This window comes from Mustela lutreola, chromosome 6, assembly GCF_030435805.1.
Source record: "Mustela lutreola isolate mMusLut2 chromosome 6, mMusLut2.pri, whole genome shotgun sequence".
Taxonomy (NCBI): domain Eukaryota; kingdom Metazoa; phylum Chordata; class Mammalia; order Carnivora; family Mustelidae; genus Mustela; species Mustela lutreola.
The window spans coordinates 65,423,841-65,450,262 of NC_081295.1; the positions used below are offsets into that span (position 1 = coordinate 65,423,841).

Consider the following 26,422-nt stretch of genomic DNA (forward strand, 5'->3'; position numbering starts at 1 on the left):
AAATAAGTATAAACTGCTTGGTCACGAGTGCTCCGCCTTGCAGAGAGCCTTTCCATCTGGTCCAGTAGTGCACCGGGCTATGCCACCTGCTGCACGGTTGTCGTCGTGCTTTGGAGAGTTGTACAACCCCATGAAACTGCTCCTAGCCTTGCAGACGGGCCTCCTTTCCTTTCGTTGGCTTTGTTTTCATTAGTTACTACATTTAGGTATTTGATAGGTTCCAAAAATCGGTTTGGGGACATTTTGAGTGGGGCAAATTAAAGACATCCAACAAATAAGTTGCCATGTCCAGTGAAGAGAAAATAAAAAGGCAAGCAGAAAAACATGCTTTAAATCTCACCTCTTATTTCCTGCAGAGGATAGAAGAAATGCTTTGTCATCTGAGTCCCTTTTCTGGGCCTGAGTCTCTGGTTACTCGAAGCCAACTGAAGTCCTGGCTTAATTGCATTTCTTTGCACTCCAAGAGGATCGTCTTAATTATTTAATAGATTCGAACGTATGTTCAAACTACAGCCACACATTGCAGAAAGTCGGTGGTGGAGTGAGTCCCCATGCAGCATGTGCGTGGAGCACGGGGCGGGAGTCAGGGCTGTCCTCCCCCGGCTGTCCCTGATGTTCAGAGGGAGGAGCAGCCACAGCGCTCCGCTCTCCTCCACTCTTCCTCGCCTCAGAGTCTGTGATTCTGGCCTTGAAGGGGGCCCTGGATGGCCAGACCGTGTTCGACCCTTTTGCTGCACTGCTCCATTTCCTGTGCAGAGAAACAGCTGGGTCCCAGCCCAGCCCACAGCATCTCCCATCAGAGCTGGCAGAAGCCCTCACTTGAACTGATATGGGTCTGGTTTGCAAAACTGAGCGGGGAAGGAGTCATAAATGCAGCCACCTAGAACAAAACCTAATTTGTTTTTTTAAACCTAATTTTTAAGCGTCTAATCAGCCCTAATGCTGTGGCTCCTTACACACCCCATTCCTGCTTTTCCCAGATGAGTAAAGCTACCTGGGATGTGGGGTTTGCTTTGCTTTGTTGTTTGGTTTGGTTTTTGGTCGTCCTCTTCCTTGGAAGTGGTTGCCTTCTTGGCGGTGGCCAGACTAGCAGAAACAAAGAGGCTTAAACTGGAGGAGATTAATACACCAACCCCAGGGACGAAGGAGCAGTGCTGGTGATAATATGGGGAGGTCAATAGCATTTGGGGCCACGGTTTCACACACTGACGGAGATGCAGAGAATTTCAGGCTACAGAGAAGGTGAGATAGGGGTAGCTGATGACTGAGGGCGCGTACTGGAGATGGCGGCATCCCTCGCAGTGAACAAAAGAACTGGAAAAAGCAGGCAAAGTAAAATTATCAAATGAGAGAAGAAAGGGACCGGAGAGTAAGTAGCATGATATTTCAAATAAATAGAAAGCAAATACATGTCAACACAGAAACTTTGTTTTCCAGAAATAAAAGAGGGAGGGAAGAGGCATTTTATTTTTATTTTACAGCTTTATGGACTATTTGAATTTCTAACCACTTGATAGACATTTGTTTTTTAAGATTAAAAAAAAAAAAATAGGGGGGCCCTGGGTGGTTCAGGCGTTAAGCATCTGCCTTCAGCTCAGGTCATGATCCCAGGGTCCTGGACTCGAGTCCTGCGTTGGGCTCCTTGTTCAGTGGGAGCCTGCTTCTGCCTTTCCAGCCTGCTTCTCCTCCCTGTTTGCTCTCTCTCTCTCTCTCTCTGAGTCAAATAAATAAATTAAATATCTAATTAATTTTAAAAAATGAGTTATCCAGGTGATGGGATTATAGGCCTTGCATTTTTGTCTTCATAGTCTTCCTATAGTATAGAAAAGCTAATAGATTGTTTTTAAAGTTTTTTATTTTTATTTACTAGAGAGAGAGAGCAAGCAGGGGGAGGAGCAGAGGGGAGAGGGAGAAGCAGATTCCATGCTGAGAACAGGGTCTGACGCGGGGTCCAGTCACAGGACCCTGAGATCGTGACCTGAGCTAAACTCAGGAGTCTGCTGCTTAACCGACTGAGCCACCGAGGCACCCCAATAGAAGTGTTTTGTTTTGTTTTTTTAATAAAATTAAGCCAAATCAGTTGAAATTTTTATAGGCAAGTGTGGAATTAATATCTGCTGTGATGCCGCATTTATAGACTAGCTGACAGAGAAGGTAATGCAGTCTTACCGTAACCAATGCGTGAGTCCATTGCAATGAGGAAGCAGTTGGCTTCAGGCCCTTTCAGTGCTGGCAAGAGCTCTTCTAGATGACCAGCTTAGCTGGGGGGAACCCTCATGTTCTTTTCAGAAATCCACTGGCTTCTAAATTGTTTGGAGCTGATTTCTATCACAAATGATGTTATTAAAACCCTGATCTCACATCCTTTACTTTTTTTTTCCTCCTGACTTTGCTCTTCTACTGCTTTCAAAGCTAAATGCTGACCAGCTTTAATATGATGAGCCAACATGTGTTGACATCTGGAAGAAATGAGAATACGTAAGATTCCTGATGCACCCAACAGGAAGTCAATAGGAAGTATGCACAGAGCCCCTCGATGTGTCCAGCCTGCTTTTGAATGCCTTGAATGGAGAGCCATTCTCTAACACACAACATAGGAGATGTTCTTACTATCTGATCACCACTTAATTTTGTACGCATTGTTTTTTCCCTAGGTTGTCCTTTTCACACGTTGTCCTTGGTAGCCTTTTATTGTCCCCGTCCCCACTAAACATCAAATCTTCTGCCTTCTCTGAGTCTCCCCACCTTCAGAGCCCATCTGGGATCTCACCACCGGCCCTCAGTGCCATCTCCCTGAGACAGAGGTGTTGCGTGTTGCAGGCTAGAGGAAGCGGAAGCTGGAAGGGTAGGCAGGGGCCATAGTTTGGAAGGTATCTGGTGGCAGAGGTGCATGCTTGGACCTCATTCTGTAGTTAGTGGAAACTCTGTCAGATTAGAGATTACTTTTAATTGTGAGTACTGGAAAAAAAAAAACCAATAACAGTGATTTAAACGAATTTGGAGTTTTCTTTTTTCTTACCTATAGGAAATACGGAAATAAACGATACAGCAGTTCAACGATGTCAGGGCTGGGTGTCTGTCACTGCCTTAGCTTTTCCCTCATGATAGCTTCCTGGTTACAAGGCAGATGCTCTACCTTGAACATCATACCCATCTTCAAGACAAGAGAAAAAGGCAGAGTGAGGAGCCCTGCCTCCTGAGTACACCTCCCCTTTAAGGAGCATTCCTACAAACCCGGCAGTGTTCAGCTTCTTGGCCAGAACTGTGCCTTGTGGCCAGTCAGGGTTCTGTTAGAGAAGAAGCCTCATATAGGCCTTTATTAGGTAGCAAGCATGGAGCAACACAATTTACCTATGCAAATTGGCAGTATGAATTTCCAAGAGGGAAAGGCTACAACACGCATTTCCCCAATTGTGTTTTTGTTTCTGTTTTTATTTTTGTTTTTTTACAAAAAAGTACCTTTTTTTTTTTTTTTTTTGGCCTTGCTTCTGTGAGATGAGCAGTATTTGGAATTTTACATTCTAAAAACGACATAAGACGCAATGAAATCAAGTGCCAGCCAGTGTGGGGCAGACTGGGGTGTGTAGGAGAATTCAGAGAAGGAAAAGTGTTGGGATAGCTGGAAAAGATTACACGAGAAAGAGAACTGAGTGGGGCCATGAGAAGTGGATTGGACTCTTTTACCACGCTGTAATGGCGGATGAATGACCTTCTACGTTTGTCAAATACCAGAACAACAGAATGAACTCTATGAACTGTAGACTTTGGGTGATAATGATACGTTGTGAACTGTGGACTTGGGGCGATAATGGTATGTCTCTAAAGGTTCATTGATTGAAATAAACGTACGGCTCCAGTGCAGGCTACTGATAGTGGGAGAGTGCGCACTCTGTGGAGGTAGGGGCCCATGGGAACGCCTCTGAACTCTCCACTCCGCTTGGTGTGAACCTGAAACTTCCTTAAAACAATAAAAGCTATTAAAAGAAGAAAGGAAGGAAGGAAGGTAGGAAGGAAGGAAAAAGAGGCAGATAGATTGGATTTAAACATTTGAAGAAATGGTGAGGCTGGTGTTCCAATGAGAGGGGAAAATGAGCAAGGACACAGATGTACAAGTGATGGCATAGGACAGCATGGTGAGATGGGGCTGCCCCTGATTTTAAACAACCTTGAGGTTAAACATTCACTTGTGACTCAGAAGGAATTGGAATAATCTTAACCTTCCCTTATTTACCACTCATTCCTATGGCATTTTTCTGAGTTTGCATAAGAAAACTTAAAGTTGAGCATTTTACTGTTATGTTCTACAGAGGAGGAAGAGTGAAATACTGATATTCTGCAGCCTTGTATGTCTGGGTTTTTTTCACAGATTAAACTCAGTTGATTAATATTCAAAGGATTAAAATAATACTCATTTCTTTGCAAAACTGGTATTAAAACTGACTGTGTTGTTTATTTGGGATTTTAAGAACTATACATCTTTTACCTTGATCATTTTTTTTGGCATTTAAGTATGAAAGCTTTTCTGTTTTGTGGCCTATAGTAATCATTTTATAAAATATTGGTATTAGCAATTTTAGTTTTCTTTTTAAAGTAAATCATTATCCTGGTAAAAGTAAAAGCACCTTCTTTCAGTTGGTTACTTTAATTAAACAGAGTAATGAAGTTGAGTTCTAATTATTTTTCCCCAAGTTATTTAAATAGTTGCTTTTAATTACACACTGAATTTAATTGAATTCGGTCTAATTTGATAAACTCCCTATCCAGCTGTTGAAACTTGGAAAATTAGCTACAGTCTCCATAATTTACCATTTCCTAGTGTAAATGGAAAACTTTTAATATGGTTAGGCTTTCCCCCTCATTTCTGTCCTTTGCTCTAATCTTTGCTTAGTCATAAACATTACTCATATTATGAAGCAGAGCTCATTTGTATAATACCTAGCCTTGTGACTGTTGATAAATCATGGAGAAGGGAGAAGGTCCGTCACCCATAGGGATGAAGAGGCTTGCCTTTTAATCTGGTTTATGTTAATGCAGGTGGAAGATACAGCCTTTCCGGTTCTATTTATAATGTTGCCATCTGGCTGAAGAAAGGTTTTTGCTTGTTCTATTTATTTGTTTTTAGATAAAAATGTTTTGGGTTGGATTTAAAGTATGTAATGTTTGCTCCTGTCTGCTAACTACATCAGAAGGACTTTGTACCATGAATCAGCTAGCTGCTTTTATTGGTAAACAAAACAGCTTGAGAAATGATTCCCAATCACTTATACACAAAAAATATATGGGGCACATGGTTTTTTGAAATACAGTTTTCTTCATTTCAGCTAAAACAGATGTTTGTCTTTTTAACAGATTACCAAAAGGAATCTATTAAATTGCTTTGGGGGAAATGTTGGGGTTTACAAATCTCTCAAAGCTGAAATGCTTGTTTTGTAGCCTTTCTGGTATTTGCAGCCAAGGCTGTCATGTCTTCATGCTTCTCCCCATGCCGTATAGACAATATTCTGTTGTATTTGGAGTCTCTCTCTAGTTCTGTGATATTCACTATAAGTGGCACTGAGCATACCTTCCTGTTATGTGGCTGCAGATGCAATGATTTGATTTTGGGGCTTGCCTGATGTCACGTCAAAACCATCCTAAAATTACAATATTTTCTGGGTTTTTTTTTCCCCCACCTGGAATGGACACAACAGGAATCTGACAATTCTTTTGGTTGTGTTTTCTCTGCAGTCTTAGCAGCCTTCCAAAAATGAGCAAATGCACCCTTTTTCTTTCTACTTGTCATGAAAACTTTATCTTTCTGGGCCTTGGCTACCATTTGCTCAGAGTACACCACCCACCTTCCAGCCGTCCCTCAGCCTCTTCTTCAGCCATTTATTCAGCGTCACAGAAGTGCCAGATAGTGAACTAAAGATGGAGATCCTGAGGATGAAAACCACAGGCCCTATCTTCAGGTTGCTCTGGTCTCTTAGAGCCTTATCTCAGAACTGCGCCTGTCTGAGCACCAGAGACGAATGCCTCAAGCTCCATTCCGTTGGAGAGCATCTCTGGTTCTTGAAGCTCAAAACAATGATGACTGTGATTACAGCTCTTTGGAGGCAAACACGTAGCCCACTCCTTATCCCTTAAATGTATCCTGATAACTTATTTTGACAGAATTCTCTTTTGCTATTATTTAAGTCCTATTTATGCTATCCCTGTCATGTGTAATTTAACAAGCAAAAATGGAATTTTTGGTAAAAAGTTACGGACATGTCGATATTTTTGCCGCGGACATTTCGGCACAACTGCCTCAACTTTACTTTGGAAGTTGACAGACTATTATAAATCATTAATAAATGGCTCTGTGTGCCTGTCCCCTTCTTCGTGCCTTCACATTATAGTTCAGGATGAGGAGTGATGTTTCTGGTGCGTTCTGTTCCCATGGATCATATAACTGTACACAATGCTGGCTTGTATTTATAAAATCAGTGTCTTTGTGTTGGGTTTGTATTATCTCAGTATTGGACAGATTTCTTTGTCTTTCGGTTGACTATCCCTTTCTATCACGGTCATAAATTTTTCATTTTTTTCATTATGCAGAAATGAAGTAATCAGAAAGTGACTTTCAGTCCCTGTTCATTCTGGCCGAATGAGCGCTCCCTAAACTCCACGTGCCTTATAAGCCTCTGGTGTAGTCTATTGTAGCCACCAAGTCATAACTTCTTGTTGTATCTGGAGAGCACGAAATACAAAGAAAAAGTAAGAATTGAATTGTTTCTTGTCAGAATGAATAAGGACGAAATGGGAGACTGATAGACATTATCAAATGTTCTTAATTGCATTTGTCTTTGCAACAAGAAATGAGCAATAGATTCTTGAGTAAAGCAGTTCCTTGTTCTTATTGCTGTGTCACATTAAACATGGCTGGGTTTGTTGTTTATTTTTTTTAAGATTTTATTTATTTGACACCGAGAGAGAGAGAGCACAAGCAGAGGGGAGCAGCAGGCAGAGGGAGAGGAAGAAGCAGATGCCCCACTCAGCAGGGAGCCCGATGGGGGGCTCGATCCCAGGACCCGGGGATCATGACCTGAGCGGAAGGCAGCTGCTTAACAACTGAGCCATCCAGGCACCCTCATGGCTGGATTTTAGACCATAGCACACGGTGGATTTATTCTGGTGTAGAAGGGCAAATTACATTCTGCACTCTTTCTCAGCATCTGTAGTTACACACGTCTCCAGGGCACAGTGCCTGTAAATCTGCATGGTGACGTGGCTTCTTCCCCATCCTGCGGCGATCTGTGAAAGATTAAAGACACCAGTGAGCCTCTGTCCACATTTTATTTCCTTGACTGTCCTGCAGAATGACCTTCAGAGCATGCCACTTGTTCCCTAGCCAGGCACATTCCCTCCATTCTGTGTTTGTCATTCTACCCACCGCCCTTGCTCCATGGAGTGGGTGGCTGGGGTCCCATTTCCTGCAGGATCTGAAGCAGAGGAGAGGCTGAGAGCTCAGGGAGTTTCCCTGCGTGGAGCAACCTGGCGGGCTCCGTCCTGGATGGCCACAGTGACGACTCTTCTGGTTCTGTGATGCTACAGTAGCAGGCACAGTTTTCCCCCAGGTCACTGGAGTCTCTGTTTTCCCTCGAGGTCAGATATTTATCTCTTGGTACCTGTTACGGGCAAATGTGAAGATCTGAAAAATTATTAAATTAAATAGAAAGCAGAATTCTTAAGATGTCTGTTTTTAGCCTGGTTTCCTTGTATTGTTTTCGTTAAGAAGATAAGCACATTTGTATATATACTTCCAGCAGGCTTGTTATAGGCTTCACTCTGTTTACCCAGAGTCCCCGCCCGAAGTCCCACGTGATTTATCCCAGTGACTTGCATTGCCTTCAGGGTAAAGTCCAAACTCTTGGAATTCAAGGAGTCCTTGACCTCAGCCTTGTTTTCAACTGCCTACCTTCCTAAACCCACTGTTCCAACTGCATAGTGCCTTGCTTATCTTTTCTTTTTTTTAATTGCCCAGGTAGTTTTGCTTATGGCCTCCTGCAGCCCTCTCTGCTTCACTCTTTGCTTTTACTGATTCTCTCCATTCTTCAAAATCTTTATGCAGTGAAGTCTTATATCACTACTACCCCCTTAGCACCTCCTCCCACCTCTGAATCTCTGTAATACTATCTGCATCATTTATCTGGTATCTATCTTCTATGGTATATTGATTTTTTTAAAAAACTGATTCATTGCTATGATTGCACGTGTTTTCCTATTGTCTCCTCCTATGTTCACAGGCATCTTAAAAGTTGACATTGTGTCCTTTGATCTTGGTGCTTGTAGTGTATGGTTCAGTGGCTGGCCCATGAGAGTATCTGTAAATGTGTATTGATAAAATTATTTAGGGGCACCTGGGTGTTGCAGTTAGGCGTCCTATTCTTGGTTTTGACTCGGGTCATGATCCGAGTGTCATGAGCTCGAGCCCCACATCAGGCTGTGTGCTCAGTGCACAGTCTGCTTGAGATTTTTTTCTCCTTCTCCTTCTGCTCCTCCCTCTTACGCTTGCTCTCTCTCTCTCTCTCTCAAATAAATCTTTTAAAACGTTTTTTGAAAAAAAAATATTATTTGGTGTTTGTGAGCTTGGGAATGTAGTGGTTCTGATGATACTGTAACAAAGAGACTAATATCAGGTTTGGCTGACTTTTTGAGGACAGTTCACCTTTTGACATAGTTTCCAATGATTACAGAGAAAGAGGAGCATAGATTCCCAAGAGGTGGGAGACAAACTGTATTTGAGAGAACATATTTATAAATGCACTTGAAAATGATGGACTAGAGCATGTGCTTTGGGCCATAAGAGGAAGCAACTTTTCTGAGGAGAAAAGAAATTACTGGGAGAATCAGAAGTTCCAAAACACAGTTTGAAGAAGTAACCCAGAAGTAAGGGTTCCTGAAGGGAAAGGTGGTAGAGGGAGACACATTAATATTTCTTCCCAGTACTGAGCACAGGGTGTCCCCGAGTCAGATACTATCTGGGCAATGCCAGTAGGAAGAAAACTGAACCCACGTTTGTCTAGGGTGAACTCCCATGAGCTCTATCATTTCTTTAATTTCAGGAACAATTATGAGGCATTTAAACTGAGAAGCTCTCTATCCTGTGAACTAATCAGAAAGGTCATTAGAGAAGTTTGCATTATGGCCTTATTCTAAGGCAAATTTCATAAATAATGTTGGATAAAACCTTAAAGATCTGTGTTACAATACTCCAGGCAACTCTATTAGAATCAAATGTAATTGTCAAGTAAATAAGCAAAAGGATGATAAAGTAGAAAACTTTAGGAGAAACACTGAATTGCCTGGAAACTATTCTGTAATCACTCTCTGTTAAGTTTTTGAATCAAAAACATTCTTTAATTGCCATAACAGTGTTATACAGCCAAATTTTTCAACTAAGTGATTTGTTTAGTGTGCTGGGGGTCTGGCAAGACCACCCCAGGCTCTGTGATTTACGAGGAAGACTCAGGCCTCAGCATGGAGTCAGAATCCTGCTAAGATTGGAGCAAAACCAGGCCTTCCTAAGGAGAGCTCTCTAACGCCTGCTGTGTGAAGTCTTTTCTGCACAGATAAATTGAAACTATTCAGTTGAGACCTATGAAGTTGCAATATTCAACCATTTTTCACTACAAAAGCGTCAATTGCTGGGACCCCTGGGTGGCTCAGTCAGGTAAGCGTCTGCCTTCGCCTTAGGCTGTGATCCCAGGGACCTAGGATCAAGTCCTACATTGTGCTTCTCGCTCTGCCAGGAGCCTGCTTCTCCCTCTGCCCCTCCCCATGCTCGCGCTCGTGCGTGTTCTCTATCTCTCTGAAATAAATAAAATCCTCAAAAAAAAAAAAAAAAAAGAAGGCATGTGCCTGTGGTTCAACCTCTAGTTCTGTCTTCTAGTTTACTCTCCCCCAAAGCTGTTTGTATACCCTGAGCTGCATGTCCACCAAGTCCAACTGAACAATATAGCAAAGATCTCATACAGAGCTGGGCCTAATGGCTAAACTCTGTTAAAAATAGAGACAGAAAGGGGCACCTGGGTACATCAGTCGGTTTATTGCCCACCTCTTAATTTTGGCTCAAGTCATGACCTCAGGGTTGGGAGACCGAGCCCCATCTTGCACTCAGCACAGAGTCTGCTTGAGATTCTCTCTCCCACTCTTCCTTTGCCCCTCCTCCCGCTCATGTGCACATGCATTCTCTCTCTAAAATAAATAAATCTTTTTTAAAAAATGGTAAAGAAATATATTATCCTTGTGGATGTCAAGGCCACATACCATTCAGTGAGATTTAAACTCAGGGTGATTCCTAAGATTGTAATCCTAAATGTCTTATTAGAGTAAGCTTTTTTTTACTACATTAAGCATTTGTTGAACCAGTTATTCTGATCAGTTGAGAGAGACTCTTCAGCCAGACCGTACAGCCCAAAATAGAAACAAAGCAGCAAGAACCCGTGCCCTTTATGGGAAGACATGGCAAGGAATGCAGTGATCGTAGAGGATCTGGATTTCACAAGCTCATTTATGGCACTTAGTGGCTGCAGGATTTTTACTAGGTGAAAGCTCCAAATGTCTGCCATCTCTCTATTTTGTTTCAGAGCGGTTTGGAGAGAGACAGAGCCCCAGACCACAAGGATGCTTCTCTGCATCCTTCCTCTTGCCTTTAACACTCACACATGGGATACTAATGGAATAAAGCTTTCAAGCTAGCAGGAAGATCAATAGAGATTTTATAAGGCTAGCAAAGACTTATTGAGCATTATGCTATATGACTCAGTTTTCTTTATAAAAAATGAAAGAGATTCAAATTAATACTGGAAAGTCACCTGAGTCTTTTAAAAAATGGTATTTTTTAATGGTGGGGGGGAGGTATATTCAATCCTGTCTGCGAGTTACCTAGGATTTCCAGTTTTTTAAATGTTGGAAATCTTAAGTAAATTACTTTCATCATGTTCTCAAGTAGTGAAATTCCCTGTTCTTTGTTTAAAAAAATAAGAAAAAGGTTTTATTTCTCATTATTACAATGGAGTGTTTGGGTTTTGGGTTTTTGGGTTTTGGTTTTTTTGGTTTTTTTTTTAAAGCTCATATTTACTTAATGCAGTGGTAACTTGAAGGGCATTCTGTCTCTTCAAGCTGTCATCTAAGTCCCAGAAACACTGAGGATTACCTCTTCCAAAGCCAGGTTGTACCCTAAAAATCATACCATTAAGCCCCACCTACTACCCTGAGGGTCCCCAGGAGGTATGCTTGTAGCTGAGTTGGAAACCTCTGAAACCAGCAGCTGAGCCAGACTTTGCTCCCCAAGACCCTATCACCAAGTTGACATAGGTTACTTTCCCCATTAGTGCTGCATGAGCAAAGCCCTGGGGAAATGGAGACCCAGGTTCCCACATTTGTGTAGGGAATAAGGAGAGAGCCAAAAAAAAAAAAGCTTTCTACCAGTTATTGAGCCTTGTGGTGAGCCCAGTGCTCTCATTAATTTACACAACCCTGAAACTAAGTGTTGTCCCTCTTTACAGAGGGGGAAATTAAGGCTGAGAGGTTAAGTGATGTGCCGAGAATTGATAGCCCGTTAAGGGCACAGCCAGCTCAGCTGACTCCAGAGCACACACCACCTCCTGGAAACTTCCAAACACACTGCTACACCATGCCAAGTGCGGCAAGTACCGTGGTTGAGGAAGGCCCCGGACCTCATCGGAAGAGAGAAAGAGAGAAAAGGAGTGTGTTAAATACCTGTTGTGCACTAATCTCGATGGCAGATTCTTCCCACGCATCTTCTCCGTTAATCCTCCATCTTCCCAGCAGCCCTATGAGGGAGGCTATATCCCCCCACACATACCTACTCAGAGAGGTCAAGAAACTTTCTGAAGGTCACCTGAGCCCAGATCTGTTTGAGTTTATATCTTCTGCCTTATCACAATTAGAGTGTTAACCAGAGAGGTTGTTGGAGAAGTAAAGATTCTTACAGAGGTGGAAGGAAAAGTGGACTGATAGAAAAGTAGAAAGATAACCTGAAAACTTTAGATGAATGTCCAACCGAAAGGATAGACATTAGCAATTATTTGTAATTTATAATTGTTAGAGTTGTCATAATATTTAATGAAGAGACCATTTGTAAAATTACTTTTGCTTTACTAAGTTAATCTGTCATTTTTACATGAGCATTAAAAATTCTAAGATTTTTTTTTAAAGATTTTTATTTATTTATTAGAGAGTGAGAGAGTATAAGAGGGGAGAAGGTCAGAGGGAGAAGCAGATTCCCCTCGGAGCTGGGAGCCCCATGCGGGACATGATCTCTGGACTCCAGGATCATGACCTGAGCCATAGGCAGTCGCTTAACCAACTGAGCCACCCAGGCGCCACTAAAAATTCTAAAATTTTCCATGCATCTTGTTGTGAGTAGGATGCAGAAGGTCTTCTGGGATAGCAATGAATTCCTGAGATCCAGATGGTAGGAGGGCAGGCGAGTGGAAGGAGGTGGAAGGAGTGGCAGGAGGAGCAGCTCCAGTGGAAGTCAGGAGTAGATCAACTGGCATTCAAGTAACCAGACCTCCAGTTAAATTCAAGTATATTTTTTACATTTGAATTTCAAGATTATGAGACAATTATAGCTCCCCACCCCCCCAGAAAAAGCTTTTATCAGGGATTATTTGGAAAAGTCAACGGGACTGAACATGTGTTACAGTCTTTTTAATCTCCTTCATGGTGGACAGTTACATAATATCCAGTTAGGATTGATGTTTGTTGTCAGGATCTGGGGGCCCTGCGGATATGCAGTCACCAGAGAAAGATTAAATTATGTCAAATATAGGCAAGAAAGAAAGGAATATTTGAAATATGTTCTAGACAAATGGTTCTAATTCTTTTTCAGTTAAGTAAAAATAATATATAGCAGATCCATAAATAGCTTCCTAATTAAGGCTTTACTTACTGTGTGCCAGAGGTAGCTATATAACAAAAAGAAAATTATAATCCTAGTACTCCAAATATGTGATACATTCTGCTTCTTTCTGTTATGTTTTTTAATAGTTAACTTCTTTATGAGTAATTTTAATAAGATTAACTTGCAGAATAAGGAGAAAGTTTCTTCTTTTAAAAGATGCACTTATTTTATTTTTTAATTTTATCTTATTTATTTATTTTATTATGATAGTTTTTTTTGTTTGTTTTAAATTTTTTATTTTTTTATAAACATATAATATATTTTTATCCCCAGGGATACAGGTCTGTGAATCACCAGGTTTACACACTTCACAGCACTCTCCATAGCACATACCCTCCCCAATGTCCATAACCCCATCCCTCTTCTCCCCACCCCCCTCCCCCCAGCAACCCCCAGTTTGTTTTGTGAGATTAAGAGTCACTTATGGTCTGTCTCCCTCCCAATCCCATCTTGTTTCATTTATTTTTAAAGATTTTACGTATTTCTTTGACAGACAGATATCACAAGTAGGCAGAGAGGCAGATGGGGGTGGGGTGGAAAGCAGGCTCCTCGCTGAGCGGACAGCTCAATGCAGGGCTTGATCCCAGGACCCTGAGATCATGACCTGAGCCAAAGGCAAAGGCTTAAACCACTGAGCCACCCAGGCACCCCACGATGTATTTATTTTAGAGAGAGCATGAGCAAGAGGGCCAGATAGAAAGGAAAAGAGAATCTCAAGCAGACTCTGTGCAGAACCCAACACAGGGCTTGATCTCCCGACCGTGAGATCATGACCTGAGTGGAAATCAAGAGTCACGTGTTTAACTGCGCTTAACCAATTGCTCCACCCCGGAGCCCTGTGAAAGGCTGTTCTATACATACTGAGTTAGAAACTTTCCGAGTTTTGAGTTTCATCGACTTTTTTGTATCTTTAGGGATCTCTCTAAAGTTGTGAGCCTAGAGCCAAGAGCAGTTAGCTTGGGTTTCACTTGCCACATGGTGACAACTGGCAACTCCTTTTTGGTAGGTGGGATGAGAGGTTATGTGACAGCATTAAAGAACCAAGCATACTTGCTGATTTCCCTTCTAGATCAGTATCAGAATAAGAGCCTATCCTGGTTCCACTCATACTCCTTTCAGTTTCCCTCCCAGCCACCATCCTCCAGTGTAAGCACATACACACACCATGTAGCCCTTTTCCAGTGGTAGCTTGCCTGGTAAAATTTCAAGTGACAAGGTCCCATCAGAAGATACTGAATGAGGCCTTTTATTTGCTTTCTGCTCATTTTTTACTGTATGTTTACAGAACTTTCCTTGAAAATAAAGCCAAAAAAGCCCAATAGATAAAACTTAAACCAGTCAATGTCAGTGTTTGAAGCTATTATTTAAAGCAAACAAATCCAAAGTAAGCAATATTAAAAGATTTGTATAAGATACTTTTACTGTTTAGTCTATGATTTTATCTATATTAGTTATTATATATTAATTATAATATATAGTTAATAATAAATAATAAATATAATAAAATAATATAGTGGTTAATATCTACTGATTTATTTATTTGAGAGTGTGTGTGCATGTATGCAGGGTTGGGGGGAGGGAGAAAGAGAGAATCTCAACTAGACTCCCTGCTGAACACGGAGCCCATTGAAGGGCTCGAGCTCAAGACCCTGAGATCATGACCTGAGAAATCAAGAATCAGACACTTAACTGCCTGAGCCACCCAGGCACCCCATTATCCACAGTTTTCCATGCTAATACCACAAAAATTTGGCGTATTGCTCTCTAGAGGTTGAAAGTAAATTTAGGGAATATTTTTTAGTAATTTTTCTCAGTATGTCTTAGGAACGGTTTTCAAATTTGCTCCTCTTAAAGCATAATTATCATCCCATCTTTTCTGGTTCAAAAACATTGAGCAAGTAATTCCTATTGTCTTGATAATGTCCAATTTCCTTAGCCTAATGAAGAGATAATGTGTCATATGTCAGGGGCAAGGGCTCCAAACAAAGCAGGGAAGGAGTGTGAAGTGCTGAGTGGTGGGGTTGCTCTGTTAAACAATTCAAGAGGATTTTCTTATCTGTCTTATTGAGCAGAGTCCCAGAAGATGTGAAATCCATGTGGGTATCAGAGACAAGAATGTTTCGAGTCCTTGCAAAGTTCTGGGATGGACTAAGTCAGGATGACTAGAACAGAGTAATTCAGAAGGAAAGGGGTACCTTGTGGGCCATGATGGAGACCTTAGGTTTTACTCCAAGCAACATGGGAGCTATTGGAGAGTTCTGAGCAGAGGAGTGACGCCACTTGTATTTTAAGGGGATCACCCTGGCTACTACGATGAAAACAGACTAAAGGTAGTCAGTGGGAAGATCAGGTAGACTGGGTAAGAGTATATTGTAGTCACACAGGGAGGAGATGATTAGAGAGGCAGCTGGAGAGGTGGTAAAATGTTTTATAAGGTAGAGGGGAAAGAACTTACTAACAGATTGAACATGAGGATCAAGGGTGAGTCCAGGGTTTGGGGCATAATCAGATGGAAGGGCAGAATTCTCAGCTGGTAAGGAAGACCGCAGAGCAGGTTATAAGGCAGAGAGTAGGAGGCAGAAACTCATGGGCTCGGTTTTTGACATGATTTGTATCTGAGACAGTAGCAGACATCTTTTAAATATCCTTTGAGGTACACTGAAGTAATATGGGTAAAGGGGTTCCTGGGGGGCTCGGTGTGTTAAGTATCTGCTTTCAGCTCAGATCGTGACCCCTCGGTCCTATGATCGAGTTCTGTATCAGGCTCCTTGCTCCGTGGAGAGCCTGCTTCTCCCTCTGCCTCCAGCTCCCCCTGGTTGTGCTCTCCCTCTCTGAAAAATAAATAAAATCTTTAAAAAATACATATGGGTAAAGAAAGTAATGTGTTTAAAGTATGGGATCCTGCACTTGACATAACCAGAGAACTACTGGGTATGTCTGCCCCTTTATTCCTTTCCGAGAATACATTTCCCATAGTCTCTTTAATAATCTGTGTTACGAAACTTTTTCCAGTACCTGTTTCAAAATCCTAGTAAATTTTATGTCCTGGCTCTCTTCTAGTGACCCACTTGGGTATGTTCTTGGAATGTTGGGTCCCTAATGCATGAGCTTTCTAAGAACTAAGATCAGAGACTTTGGATACCAGTCATGCTTCCACCTGCTTGCTTTATGTTTAAACTGGGACCAACCGTGAACATGCTACTGCTGGAGGATCGGTTGAGCCACAGCCCTTGAGTTTGGGGTGTGTCCTTCCCACTGAGCCAGCAAGAGTTGTAACAGCCTCATCTTTTTATTTCCTAAATCTAGCCTTGTGCCTGATACAAAGGTTCACAGTAAACATTGAATAGGTGAATGTTTCTAAATCAATTTTAAGAAACTAAATATGGTCTTTTCTCTTTGTCTCATTTGTACAGCGCCTGAAAGCTACAAAGTGCAAGAAAAGAAAACTGCTGCCTCCAGCCGTCCCTCTGCTATTTCGGGACAGAATAGCAACTACTCAGGAAGTAAACCAGGTACGATTCATGTCTTTTGCTGTAGAAAAAAAGTTATCCCTAAAGCCTTAAGGCATGCTGGAATTTAGGAGAACTTAGTTTCTATCCTGCTACCAAAACACAACTCCTACTGGCTTATATGAATTTAAGTCCGAGAACCTCTTATAGCCTTGATTTTCTCTTTCTAAAATGGAGATTCAAACACATGCCCTGCTAATTTCTCAGAATCATTTTGGCAATCAGCGAGATAATGCGTGTGGGTGCATTGTTTACTGTCCAGCGATGTATAAGAGGTAATCATTTTCCTATTCTTTTTTGTAATGGTGCGTGAACCACAACTTTTTGTGCCTGTGCGCCCAGCATTACTGTATATCTTTTCTTGTGACATTTTCAAAAGCCATTTAAGGAAATCTTCATACATAGCAAAGCTGCTACAGAATTATGTTTTTGTTCTCTATTGTCTGCAATGATTGTACACCTACATGGTAATTTCATTTAATAGCCTGTGATTCATGGTCTGTTCCACTCAGTGATACAAAGAAGCAAACAGCCTGTAAACATAAACAGTTGAAGACAATGAAGTTGCTTCCAGGTGTCCAACAGCCATTGTGTGGTCCTTGACAGAGCCCACTGTCCAGTATGATGGTAGACAAGCAAAGAGACGCAACGGCAATTTGACCCCCTCATGAGGGCCTTGGAAGCCTACTTTATGCAGCATCCGAGACCAAAATCACTCAAGAGCAGTGAATCAGTGAGAATTAAGATGGAAATCACTCTTTCTAGCTTCAAACAAAACATTCCCCCATTATTCGTAGTTTAGCGGGGGTGGGTTGGTGGGGTTTCCATGTGGGAAAGATCTTAACAGAGCAGATAAATCTGGCTTCTTGCTTAAACGAAGGACAGCTAACAAGTACTATTGCCAGACTGTATGACCAGCCATTAGTGGAAGATGATGTGTAATTTCAGTGCAATTTTAATTAGCAGGCTGAGACTCCCCACTTAGTTTGCCTTTCCATCTGTTCATGGACCCACCTACCTTTCAGCCACCATCTACTACTTAATGAGTAATTGTCCTGTGCCTGGGACCATGACAGGGACTGGAGGAGCAAAGCAGGGCCCCTGTGCTCCCAGGCCTTATTCTAGGGGACTTAGGTTCCTTACACTGAAGTGAGGATCCTTTAGCATGGAAACCTCATTTGTCTTACCATGAGAACTGAACATTCGCTAAATGCTATATACTGTTTTCCCCTTGTTTTGACTGTATTCCCTGTGCTGTACGTTTTATCCTTGTGACTTACTCATTCCATAACTGGACGTCTATACCTTGCACTCCCCTCACCCGTTCTGCCTGTTCCCCTCCACCCCTAACCTCTCTGGCAGTCATTCATATTGTGTCTTTTGAGCATCATGTGTCTCCTTGCTTATATAAATATATATAGATGAGCTGATGTACATATGAAGGTCTTGCTTTTAAAACCACCATGTTGTTTTCCTTAGTATCTCCAAAGGATGATAGAAGAATTTTCATGTTGGATGGCTAGGCTTGAGTAAAACCTGTTACTTCTATGAGATACAAGTCATGGGAATGTCTGACTAGAGCAGTCTATTAATTTTCATTCTCTGGAACTTGGGGCAGGGGTGGTGAAAAGTAAAGTATATACTAAATTTTGGAATATTTTGAATATTGTCCTCAACCCAAAATGGACAGTCTGACCAAATGATTTCTTGGGGTCTTTTTTAACCCAGTAAATTTTATTTTATTTATTTATTTATTTATTTTAGATTTTATTTATTTGTCAGAGAGAGTGAGAGAGTGAGCACAGGCAGACAGAATGGCAGGCAGAGGCAGAGGGAGAAGCAGGCTCGCTGCTGAGCAAGGAGCCCGATGTGGGACTCCATCCCAGGACGCTGGAATCATGACCTGAGCTGAAGGCAGCCGCTTAACCAACTGAGCCACCCAGGCGTCCCTAACCCAGTAAATTTTAGTTAAATGTTTTCCCATCTTTTACCTTCTGATAAAGACTCTAGAACATCTCTTTGATGTTAATAACATTCAAGTTGTTAATATTTTATCTTGGAAACAGGCATAGGAGGCCCTTGTGGTTTATAAGTGTGGGCATAGTATGTCTCATGTTATCTAGGAAAGACAAGTGCTCTCAGCTGGGAATACTTGGACCCAGACAGAAAGAGACCATTTGTAAAGTCATGGATCTGTCCATGTCTACAGAGTGGGTGAGGGCTCTTGAGGATGCCATCAGCTGCCTCCAGATGATTCAGAGTGTAACCTAATTAGATGAGAACATTGGCATTCTTTTCATGATCAGTACATACCTAAAAAAAAAAAAAAAAGCAGAAACTTAAATTCATTTTTAAAAATCCCTCTTAATTTCTATCCCTTTATCACGCTCCACCAACAAGTCTTAAAAGAGCCACAAAAAACTTCACTAGCATTTATAAGTCATTTCCATCACAGAGGAATGCAGGCCTTGGAATCTTCCAGGCCTTCTCTGACTGCTCCATCTTGCCGCTGTCATGCCTCCCTGAGTGCCCTGGTGTGCAGAAGGGCCCGGGGTTGAGCTAGAGATCTGGTTTTAGGAACTAGCTGTGACACTTCACTGTGCCACCTTCCTTGGTCACAGACATTTCCCTCAGCTTTCTCCTTTGGAAAACAGGCATGAGAACTCGTCCTTGAAGGAGTAGGTACTTGGCCAGCTTGTAGAGCTGTTGTGAAGAACAAAGTGATAATGTTTGTGAAAGTGCTTTGCAAAATGCAAAAGCCCCAGTGAAGTTATTTATTGTGTCAACTCTAGTTGTTCGGATCGAAGTCAAAGCCTGGTGAGCTCTTGAGAAAACCTTGTCCGTGTCAGTTGATTTTCTTTCTTCGAGAGCCCCTGAGTTCCCCCTTTGTGGTCTAGGCTCATGCATGTCACTGAAGACAGGATATCAGGAGCACTTCCCGTCACTCTTGAAAGTGCCCCAGTTTGGGTGGCCAGCCCCCTGCTTCAAGTCGTCTCAGCCAGAGGTTGAATGTAGAGGGCAGCTGCAGGTGAACTCACAGCAACGTTCTGTTGCTCTGAAAACTTTTCCTTCTGACAGTGTTAGATCTGTCAGGAAACGATGGGAAATGTTCAGGACGTTCATTTACTTCCTGCACCTTGGTTTTGTTGCAGGGAAAAGGGACGTGAGGGTTGGGGATGAGAGGCAGACGAAGAATCCTAGAAAATTCACTCTTTACTTGGAACTATTCAATTTTTTTTCTTTTTGGAAACCTCTCTTTAAAGATAATTTTTATCAGCTTTTGGTTATTAAAACTGTGACTGTTTAACATTTATTTTTTTTAAGTCTGTTATCAAATACGAGGTTGCTGTTTGTTTGCCCCATTGGTGTATGTTGAGGGGGGGGTTAAAGGCTCTGAAAGTTAGTGAAGGTTGTTTGCTCATTCGTTCAACAGATGCTTCTAAATCTTCTCCTTCCTGCCAGATGTGGTCCTGAACACTGGGAATACGCAGTGAACAAAACCAATAAGGCTTTGTTCCTCCCCCACCCCATCTCTAATCCACCAGCAGTATTATTGACATTCTGGCACCCAAGTGACGGATGTAATCAGAAGGATGGAAACAGAATTTAAACTGAATGCCTTGGGGCACCTGGGTGGTCCAGTCAGTTGAGTCTCTGACTCTTGGTTTCAGCTCAGGTCACCATCTCAGGGTCATGATCTCGGGCTCCGGAGATGGAGCCCCACCGTCGGGCTCAGGGTGCTCAGTACAGCGTCTGCTTGAGATTCTCTCTCCCTCTCCCCTCCACTCTCTCTAAAATAAATAAATAAAATCTTTAAAAAAAAAAAAAAAAGACCTGAATGACTTTTTCCCTCTAACAATTCAGCGTTTTCTAATGCCAGGTTCCTAATCCAACCAAAATCATCTAGGATATCACAATCACCGTGCCCTAATTCTTTACTTCCTCAAAATCTGATTCCAAATGAATAGTGATTATCATTCCAGCACTCAAAACAAGGTCAGCAGGAATCGTGATACTTGTAAGCATTGGCCTTATTTTTAGCAATTGATTGATTTGTTTGTGCAGCAATCTATATGTCCTTGTTTCTTATATATTAAACGATCAGTCAGGGTGGTGTTCGTTACATGCGATGAGCATAATCTTCATATGAAATGATATTACGGAAATCATCCCATGTAGTGCTGTTTTCCTACTGTGTATCCAAACAGCAACCATTATAGTGTGTAACTGGGTTATTGATATTGTGATTGATTTGGAGCTCTCAGGCTTGGTTGGGGTAGAAGAGGATAGGTGAGGGGGTGTGTGTCCCATATGTTGTTATTAAAATCTTCCCTTCGAAAATTTTTTTTCAAAATTTTGCCTGAAATTTGGCAAGTACTCGAAAGTACACACTATGAATAAGAATGGTGTGACAGAAATTATAAATGTAATTCAAAGGAATTAAACTATTTTTTAAGATATTTATTAATTGAGTGAGAAGGAAAGTATGGGAGCGGGGAGAGGGGAAGAGGCAGAGGGAGAGAGAGAATGTCAAGCAGGCTCCATGCCGTGCATAGAGCCAGATGCGGGGCTCGATCTCACCACCTGGAGATTGTGACCTGAACCGAAATCAAGAGCAGACGTTTAACTAACTGAGCCACCTAGGCACCCCTAAACTATTTTGTGGGCTTTCTGTAAAGTGCTTATGTCTTTTTTATATAAAGTCTTTTTTAATAAAGTTGATTTGGGGGTTATATATAGTTAAATAAGTGTTTATGAACGGGTAAACCTCATTGTTTAAGGCATATTACTTAAGTCGTAAGTAATCATTGAAGGTCTCTTCTTTTTTTTTTTTTTTTTTTTTTTAAGATTTTATTTATTTATCAGAGAGAGAGAAGGGGAGAGAGCGAGCACAGGCAGACAGAATGGCAGGCAGAGGCAGAGGGAGAAGCAGGCTCCCCGCTGAGCAAGGAGCCCGATGTGGGACTCCATCCCAGGATGCTGGGATCATGACCTGAGCCGAAGGCAGCTGCTTAACCAACTGAGCCACCCAGGTGTCCCTGAAGGTCTCTTCTAACTGCATTTTGACTTGTTCTCAGATAGTTCTTTCTTGCAAATGCCACTTGCCATGCTGTCATTTCTTTTCACCAAAAACAAATGACAGTAAAACACCCCTGTGTATGGCCCATAACCAGGTGCCTGAGCAGGAGGCCACATGCCCACTTTCAGATTCCAGAAGTAAATCTTTTGGGGCCAGGAGCCATATTTTCTTACACAAACAATATTTGAAATCTCATAAATAATCAGTAAGTCTGAAAAGTAAGTATCCTAATAAATGTGAGCTACTGAGGGGTCCTTTGACCAGATTCTAAAACTCATATCTTAAAAGAAAATAAAAGAGGGGTGCCTGGGTGGCTCAGTGAGTTAAGCCTCTGCCTCTGACTCAGGTCGTGATCTCAGGGTCCTGGGATCCAGCCCCATGTCGGGCTCTCTGCTCCGTGGAGAGCCTGCTTCCCTGCCCTCCTCTCTCCCTGCCTCTCTGCCTGCTTGTGATCTCTGTCTGTCAAATAAATAAAATCTTAAAAAATAAAAAAATAAAAAGAAAGAAAGAAAAAGAAAGGAAAAGCATAAAATGCTATCACTTAGTCTTGCACGTGATTCTCACTGCCAGGTTTTTGCAGGCTCCTGATGGGCCTTTTCTACGGTTTCTGTTCCCCCTCAATGTACAAATCCCGTGGCTTTCAAGAGGCCTTTGGGATGGAGGGCCTTTCAATTTGTTGATGAACCACCACCATGCTATGTAAAATATTGTCCCACTAGCTTTCTATTTTTTAACATGAGATCTTAAAAATATGTCAATTTAAAAGAAGAGAAAATAAACCTGATTTTGAGGTAATTATCATCATCATCATCATTTTGCTTGTTTATGTAGTAGCAGAGTGAATGCATTAGTATAGCTCTCTGCTGGGAAACCCGCAGCAGTGTTTTGCTTGGAGTGCCATCCAGAGTCCTCCCTGTGACCAGCAAGCCCCGTGCCATGGCCCTTGCAGGTCTGGCCCCATTGATTGCGATCTCGCTCCGTTCCAGGCTCGTAGATCTACCCGTTTCTTGAGCACATTATGTGCTCTTAATCTCAGGGCCTTTGTGCTTGCTTCCCATCTCCTGGAATATCTGCACATCCATGTGTCCTTTCCATCAGGGTTTTACACGTAAAAGTTACGTCAGTTAGGCCTCCCTTGGCCCTTGTCTAAAATGTTAAACAGTCCCTTCCTGCCATGTCACAATCCCCTTTGTTGCTTTGTTGTCCCCTTAGCATTTATTTCAAACTAACGTTCAGTATATTTTCCCCTTTTTCATTTTTTTAAAGATCTTTTCTATTTATTAGAGAACACATGCAACGAGGGGGAGGGGCAGAAGCAGGCTTCCTGCTGAGTGCAGAGCACCCACATGGGGCTCCGTGCCAGGACCCCAAGATCATGATCTGAGCCAAAGTCAGACGCTTAACCAGCTGAGCCACCCAGACGCCCCAGCCCCTTTTTTTCATTCCGTTATCTCTTATTTATCCTGTTCGTAAAATTCTCCCTGAATAGAGCACAGTCCCCACAAGGGCAGAGATTTTTTTTTTCCTCGATTGCTTTCTTTTCAGCACCTAGAACAATGCCTGGTGCAGAGTTGATGTTCACAATGTGAAACTTTGATACTTACTTTCATTCAGTTGTAAGACATAGTAATATTTCATTCATCGAACTTACTAGCTAAAAAGGTATTTATCAAAGTATATTGTTATGAGAAAATCCACTCTTCTGCTTATATGTTTTATCTCATTTGCAGACCCTCCTCTCGTGCTACGGGTCGATGACCGGCAGCGGATGGCCAGGGAGCGTCGCGAGGAGCGTGAGAAGCAGCTAGGTATCCATCCCCAGCCCTCATCCCCTCCTTCAGGGACACTGTCATTGAGTTGTTACCTTTCACCTCAAGACTAAAGGCCACTTAACCATTGAGCACACGGACATCACTCTAATGACTATGCTCGCTGACGTGCCTTTGTGAGTCATACAGATGGATGTGAAACAGAATTTAGTATGTGATAGAAACAGGGGACCAGATTCTAAGTAACAGGAAAGCCCAGCCCAGGATTAAGGTCCTTTTCCCTTCTTGTAATCACAGTTTAATGTGGTTTAGGAGAGAATGTATGTACGACAGGCTCGATGGCTCAGCTTACATTTTATAGCTTAAAAAAAAAAAAAAAAAAACAGCACACAAGGACAGTGAACTTATGGTTCTCTTTTATGTGAAGAAGAGTCATGAGTGTGTAGACTACTGGGGCACTTCCTGCTTCCCATAATAAAATAACCCTGCTGCTGAATTTATAGACGGATGCGACCAGCCTTGCTGCCAGAAGAGTGCAGAACCTGGTGCTGAGCCATCTGATTTTTCTTTTGCTACCTAAGGTCTTTGTGAAAGGTTAGCAACTGTGGTATTGGCCATACCATCACCTGGAGAGCTGTGTCCCAGGGATGACCTTACCAGGAAGCCAAGATCAAAGCACCAGTGTCCTCTAGAACACTGAGCAAGGATGCTCATGCTAACTCCTCCTTTACTTTGATGTCCATTTATGCCAAACTGCTAAAACAGGATGCTCTCCTTAAGTGCCTTGGAAAGATGAAATGTCTGGTTAGCTTGTCTCAGTGTTGCAGAATGTCTCTGTCTTTAAAAATTGGACTGACCGAGGTTATTAGCATGTTCCCAGTGGATGACCCCTAACTTTTCTAGAGTTCCACTGCATTTTGTAAGAATTCATGTTTTGGCGGGAGAACCCAGCATGTGTACCCCGTCTTTTCTATTGTTCTAATCCACAAACCCAAATCTGTGAAATTGTTGGGATGCTGGTTTTCAGAAGTCTACTGACATTACTTAATTCTTCCAACAAGGGCCTTGTTCTCTCCTTTGCCATAATGGGCATGCCAGGTCAGTTCTTTTGCTGCCAAAGTCTTTTTGACACAGATTTCAACAACTTGGTGGAAGGGATTGAGCTCTGCTGCTTTTGTGTGCCTAGCTTTCTGCCCAGGCTTGAAGTTCCCTGTGGCTGATAGGCTTGCTGCAGGCGAGTGGGTTCCTGGTGGAGGGCTTTCTGTGGCCCTCAGGCTGATGCTTTCCCCCACATACTCTGCAGCCTGGGTCTCTTGCTCCTGGGAGGTATGCCCACTGTTCCCTGATTCAGGTTGGTTTGACAAGTAGATCAGAACAGAGGAAAGGCAGAGCATCCCAAGCAGAAAGAGACTCCAGATAAGCACAAAAAAGCAACTGCCTACCTGCTCTGGGATGGCTGGTATTTGCACTGTCTTTGGATGGGTCCAAGGATTAGCTGTTGAGTTCTCTCCCCTCTCTGTCCCATCCAGCGGGGTCAGGTCTTAACCGTTTTATCTCTTCCTTAGAGTTGCAGCATGAATTCCCACCTGCTAGAGTAGAAGTAGCTCCAGAGGATCAGGAGACCACCCCTTTATGATTTAAATCCCATTGTGAGTCAGCTTTTACACAGTAACTCAGACCTTTCTGTTTGGGTTTGTCTTTCAAAGCCAAGCACTGTTTGGTTTTTTTCTTTTCCTTTTTTTTTAGTTTTGTGGAATGTATTAATTAACACGCTGGTCAAACAAAAATGATCTCACTTCTTATGCTATGAAGTTACAAGACCTATCGCTTTGAGCCTACACAGTCTCCTGCAAGTTGCCTAGTTCTGTATGTTGAGTGGCTCGATGTTTGTCTTAAGAGGAAACCCCACATTTTAATTCATATCCACAGGGCAGCACAGGACTTACTAATTTATAAAGTCAAAAACCTTGTTTTCTGGGTATTGTGTTCAAAAGATAGAGATTGAGACCCACCCTTCAAAGGCTAGCTGCAGGGTATGTGGGGAGGGAGATAAACCCATAGCAATTGTAATTGGAGGTGGTATTGAAAGGGTATGCACACGGGTTGGTGAGAACCCACAGAAGCACCCGACCAGCCTGTGGGTGTCACGTGCCGGCAGAGTTTCCCACCAGAGGATGTGGAAGTGCTGTCCAGGAGGGTGGAAGAGACAGAGATCAGAGAACAGTGACACAGGGATATGTGGGAAAAGGCATTTGCTAAAGGAAGCCATCATGCTTCACAGATTATATTACATGGGTCGAAGTAGTTTTCAGGTGATTGTATTATCCTGTTATTACACCTGGACTGTTTTAGTGAGCCATCATATAATAGACATGGTTTTTCTTCTTATCCCTGCCATGTTATATATCATGGCTTCCTGAATTCTGATCTCTTTTTGTTGTAAAAAATCACAATTTTCATGAAATACATCAGTCTTAATTTTTATTTTTCATTTGCATTAATTGCATTTTTTTTAAATTTTAAAGCAATGTCTTTTTGCCTTATTTTTTCCATGTAATCAGTCATAGCAGCAATTAAATCTTGAGAGGCTCTCTTCAATCTTCATAAATACATGAATAAACATACATGTGAGCACACATACATATATTTTTGTAAAAGTGTTATCTAAAACCTAGCACCTAACTTAAATTGTGCCTTGCAGTCTATAAAGTTGATTTCTTAAAAAAAATCTTTTAGTACTAAAAATGGAAGGACACACCCGAGCAGCTACCCTTAAACTGTGCTTTGCAAAAACTATAATGACAGTGGAATATTTTTAAAAAGAAGGGGTGAGGGAATGTCAATATCAGATCTCTGGACTGTGCTTTTTTAAAAACAAAAACAGTTGGTAATACCAGCTGTTACCAGGCTTTCAAACTGTAACGCTTTTCAAGTTTAAGGGGAAAAAAAATTGGAGTACACTCCATAAATTCCAGCAAAGCAAAGTTTTAAATGATTGGACATTGAGATTGATTACTCAGTGTTGGATATAGATTGCAACTGACATTGGAAATTATTAAAATTTTTTGTTTTAATCCAAAGTTTCAAAAAAGCAAAGTGGAGAGGGAGA

The 26,422-nt window shown here is 41.9% G+C and overlaps 1 protein-coding gene across 15 annotated transcripts in view; it reads left to right on the top strand.

Annotated features, from left to right (window-relative positions):
• The window catches only part of MAP7 (microtubule associated protein 7), a 167,729-nt gene that overhangs the window by 92,062 nt on the left and 49,245 nt on the right, over positions 1-26,422 (top strand). For 14 of the 15 annotated variants that reach the window (XM_059177460.1, XM_059177465.1, XM_059177466.1 and 11 more), the window contains 2 exons: positions 16,369-16,467; positions 23,275-23,352. In XM_059177460.1, the coding sequence (XP_059033443.1) occupies positions 16,369-16,467; positions 23,275-23,352 (177 nt within the window). Of the gene's footprint in view, positions 1-6,717; positions 6,739-16,368; positions 16,468-23,274; positions 23,353-26,422 lie in introns of those variants that run through there. The other variant, XM_059177469.1, reaches the window with a different exon arrangement.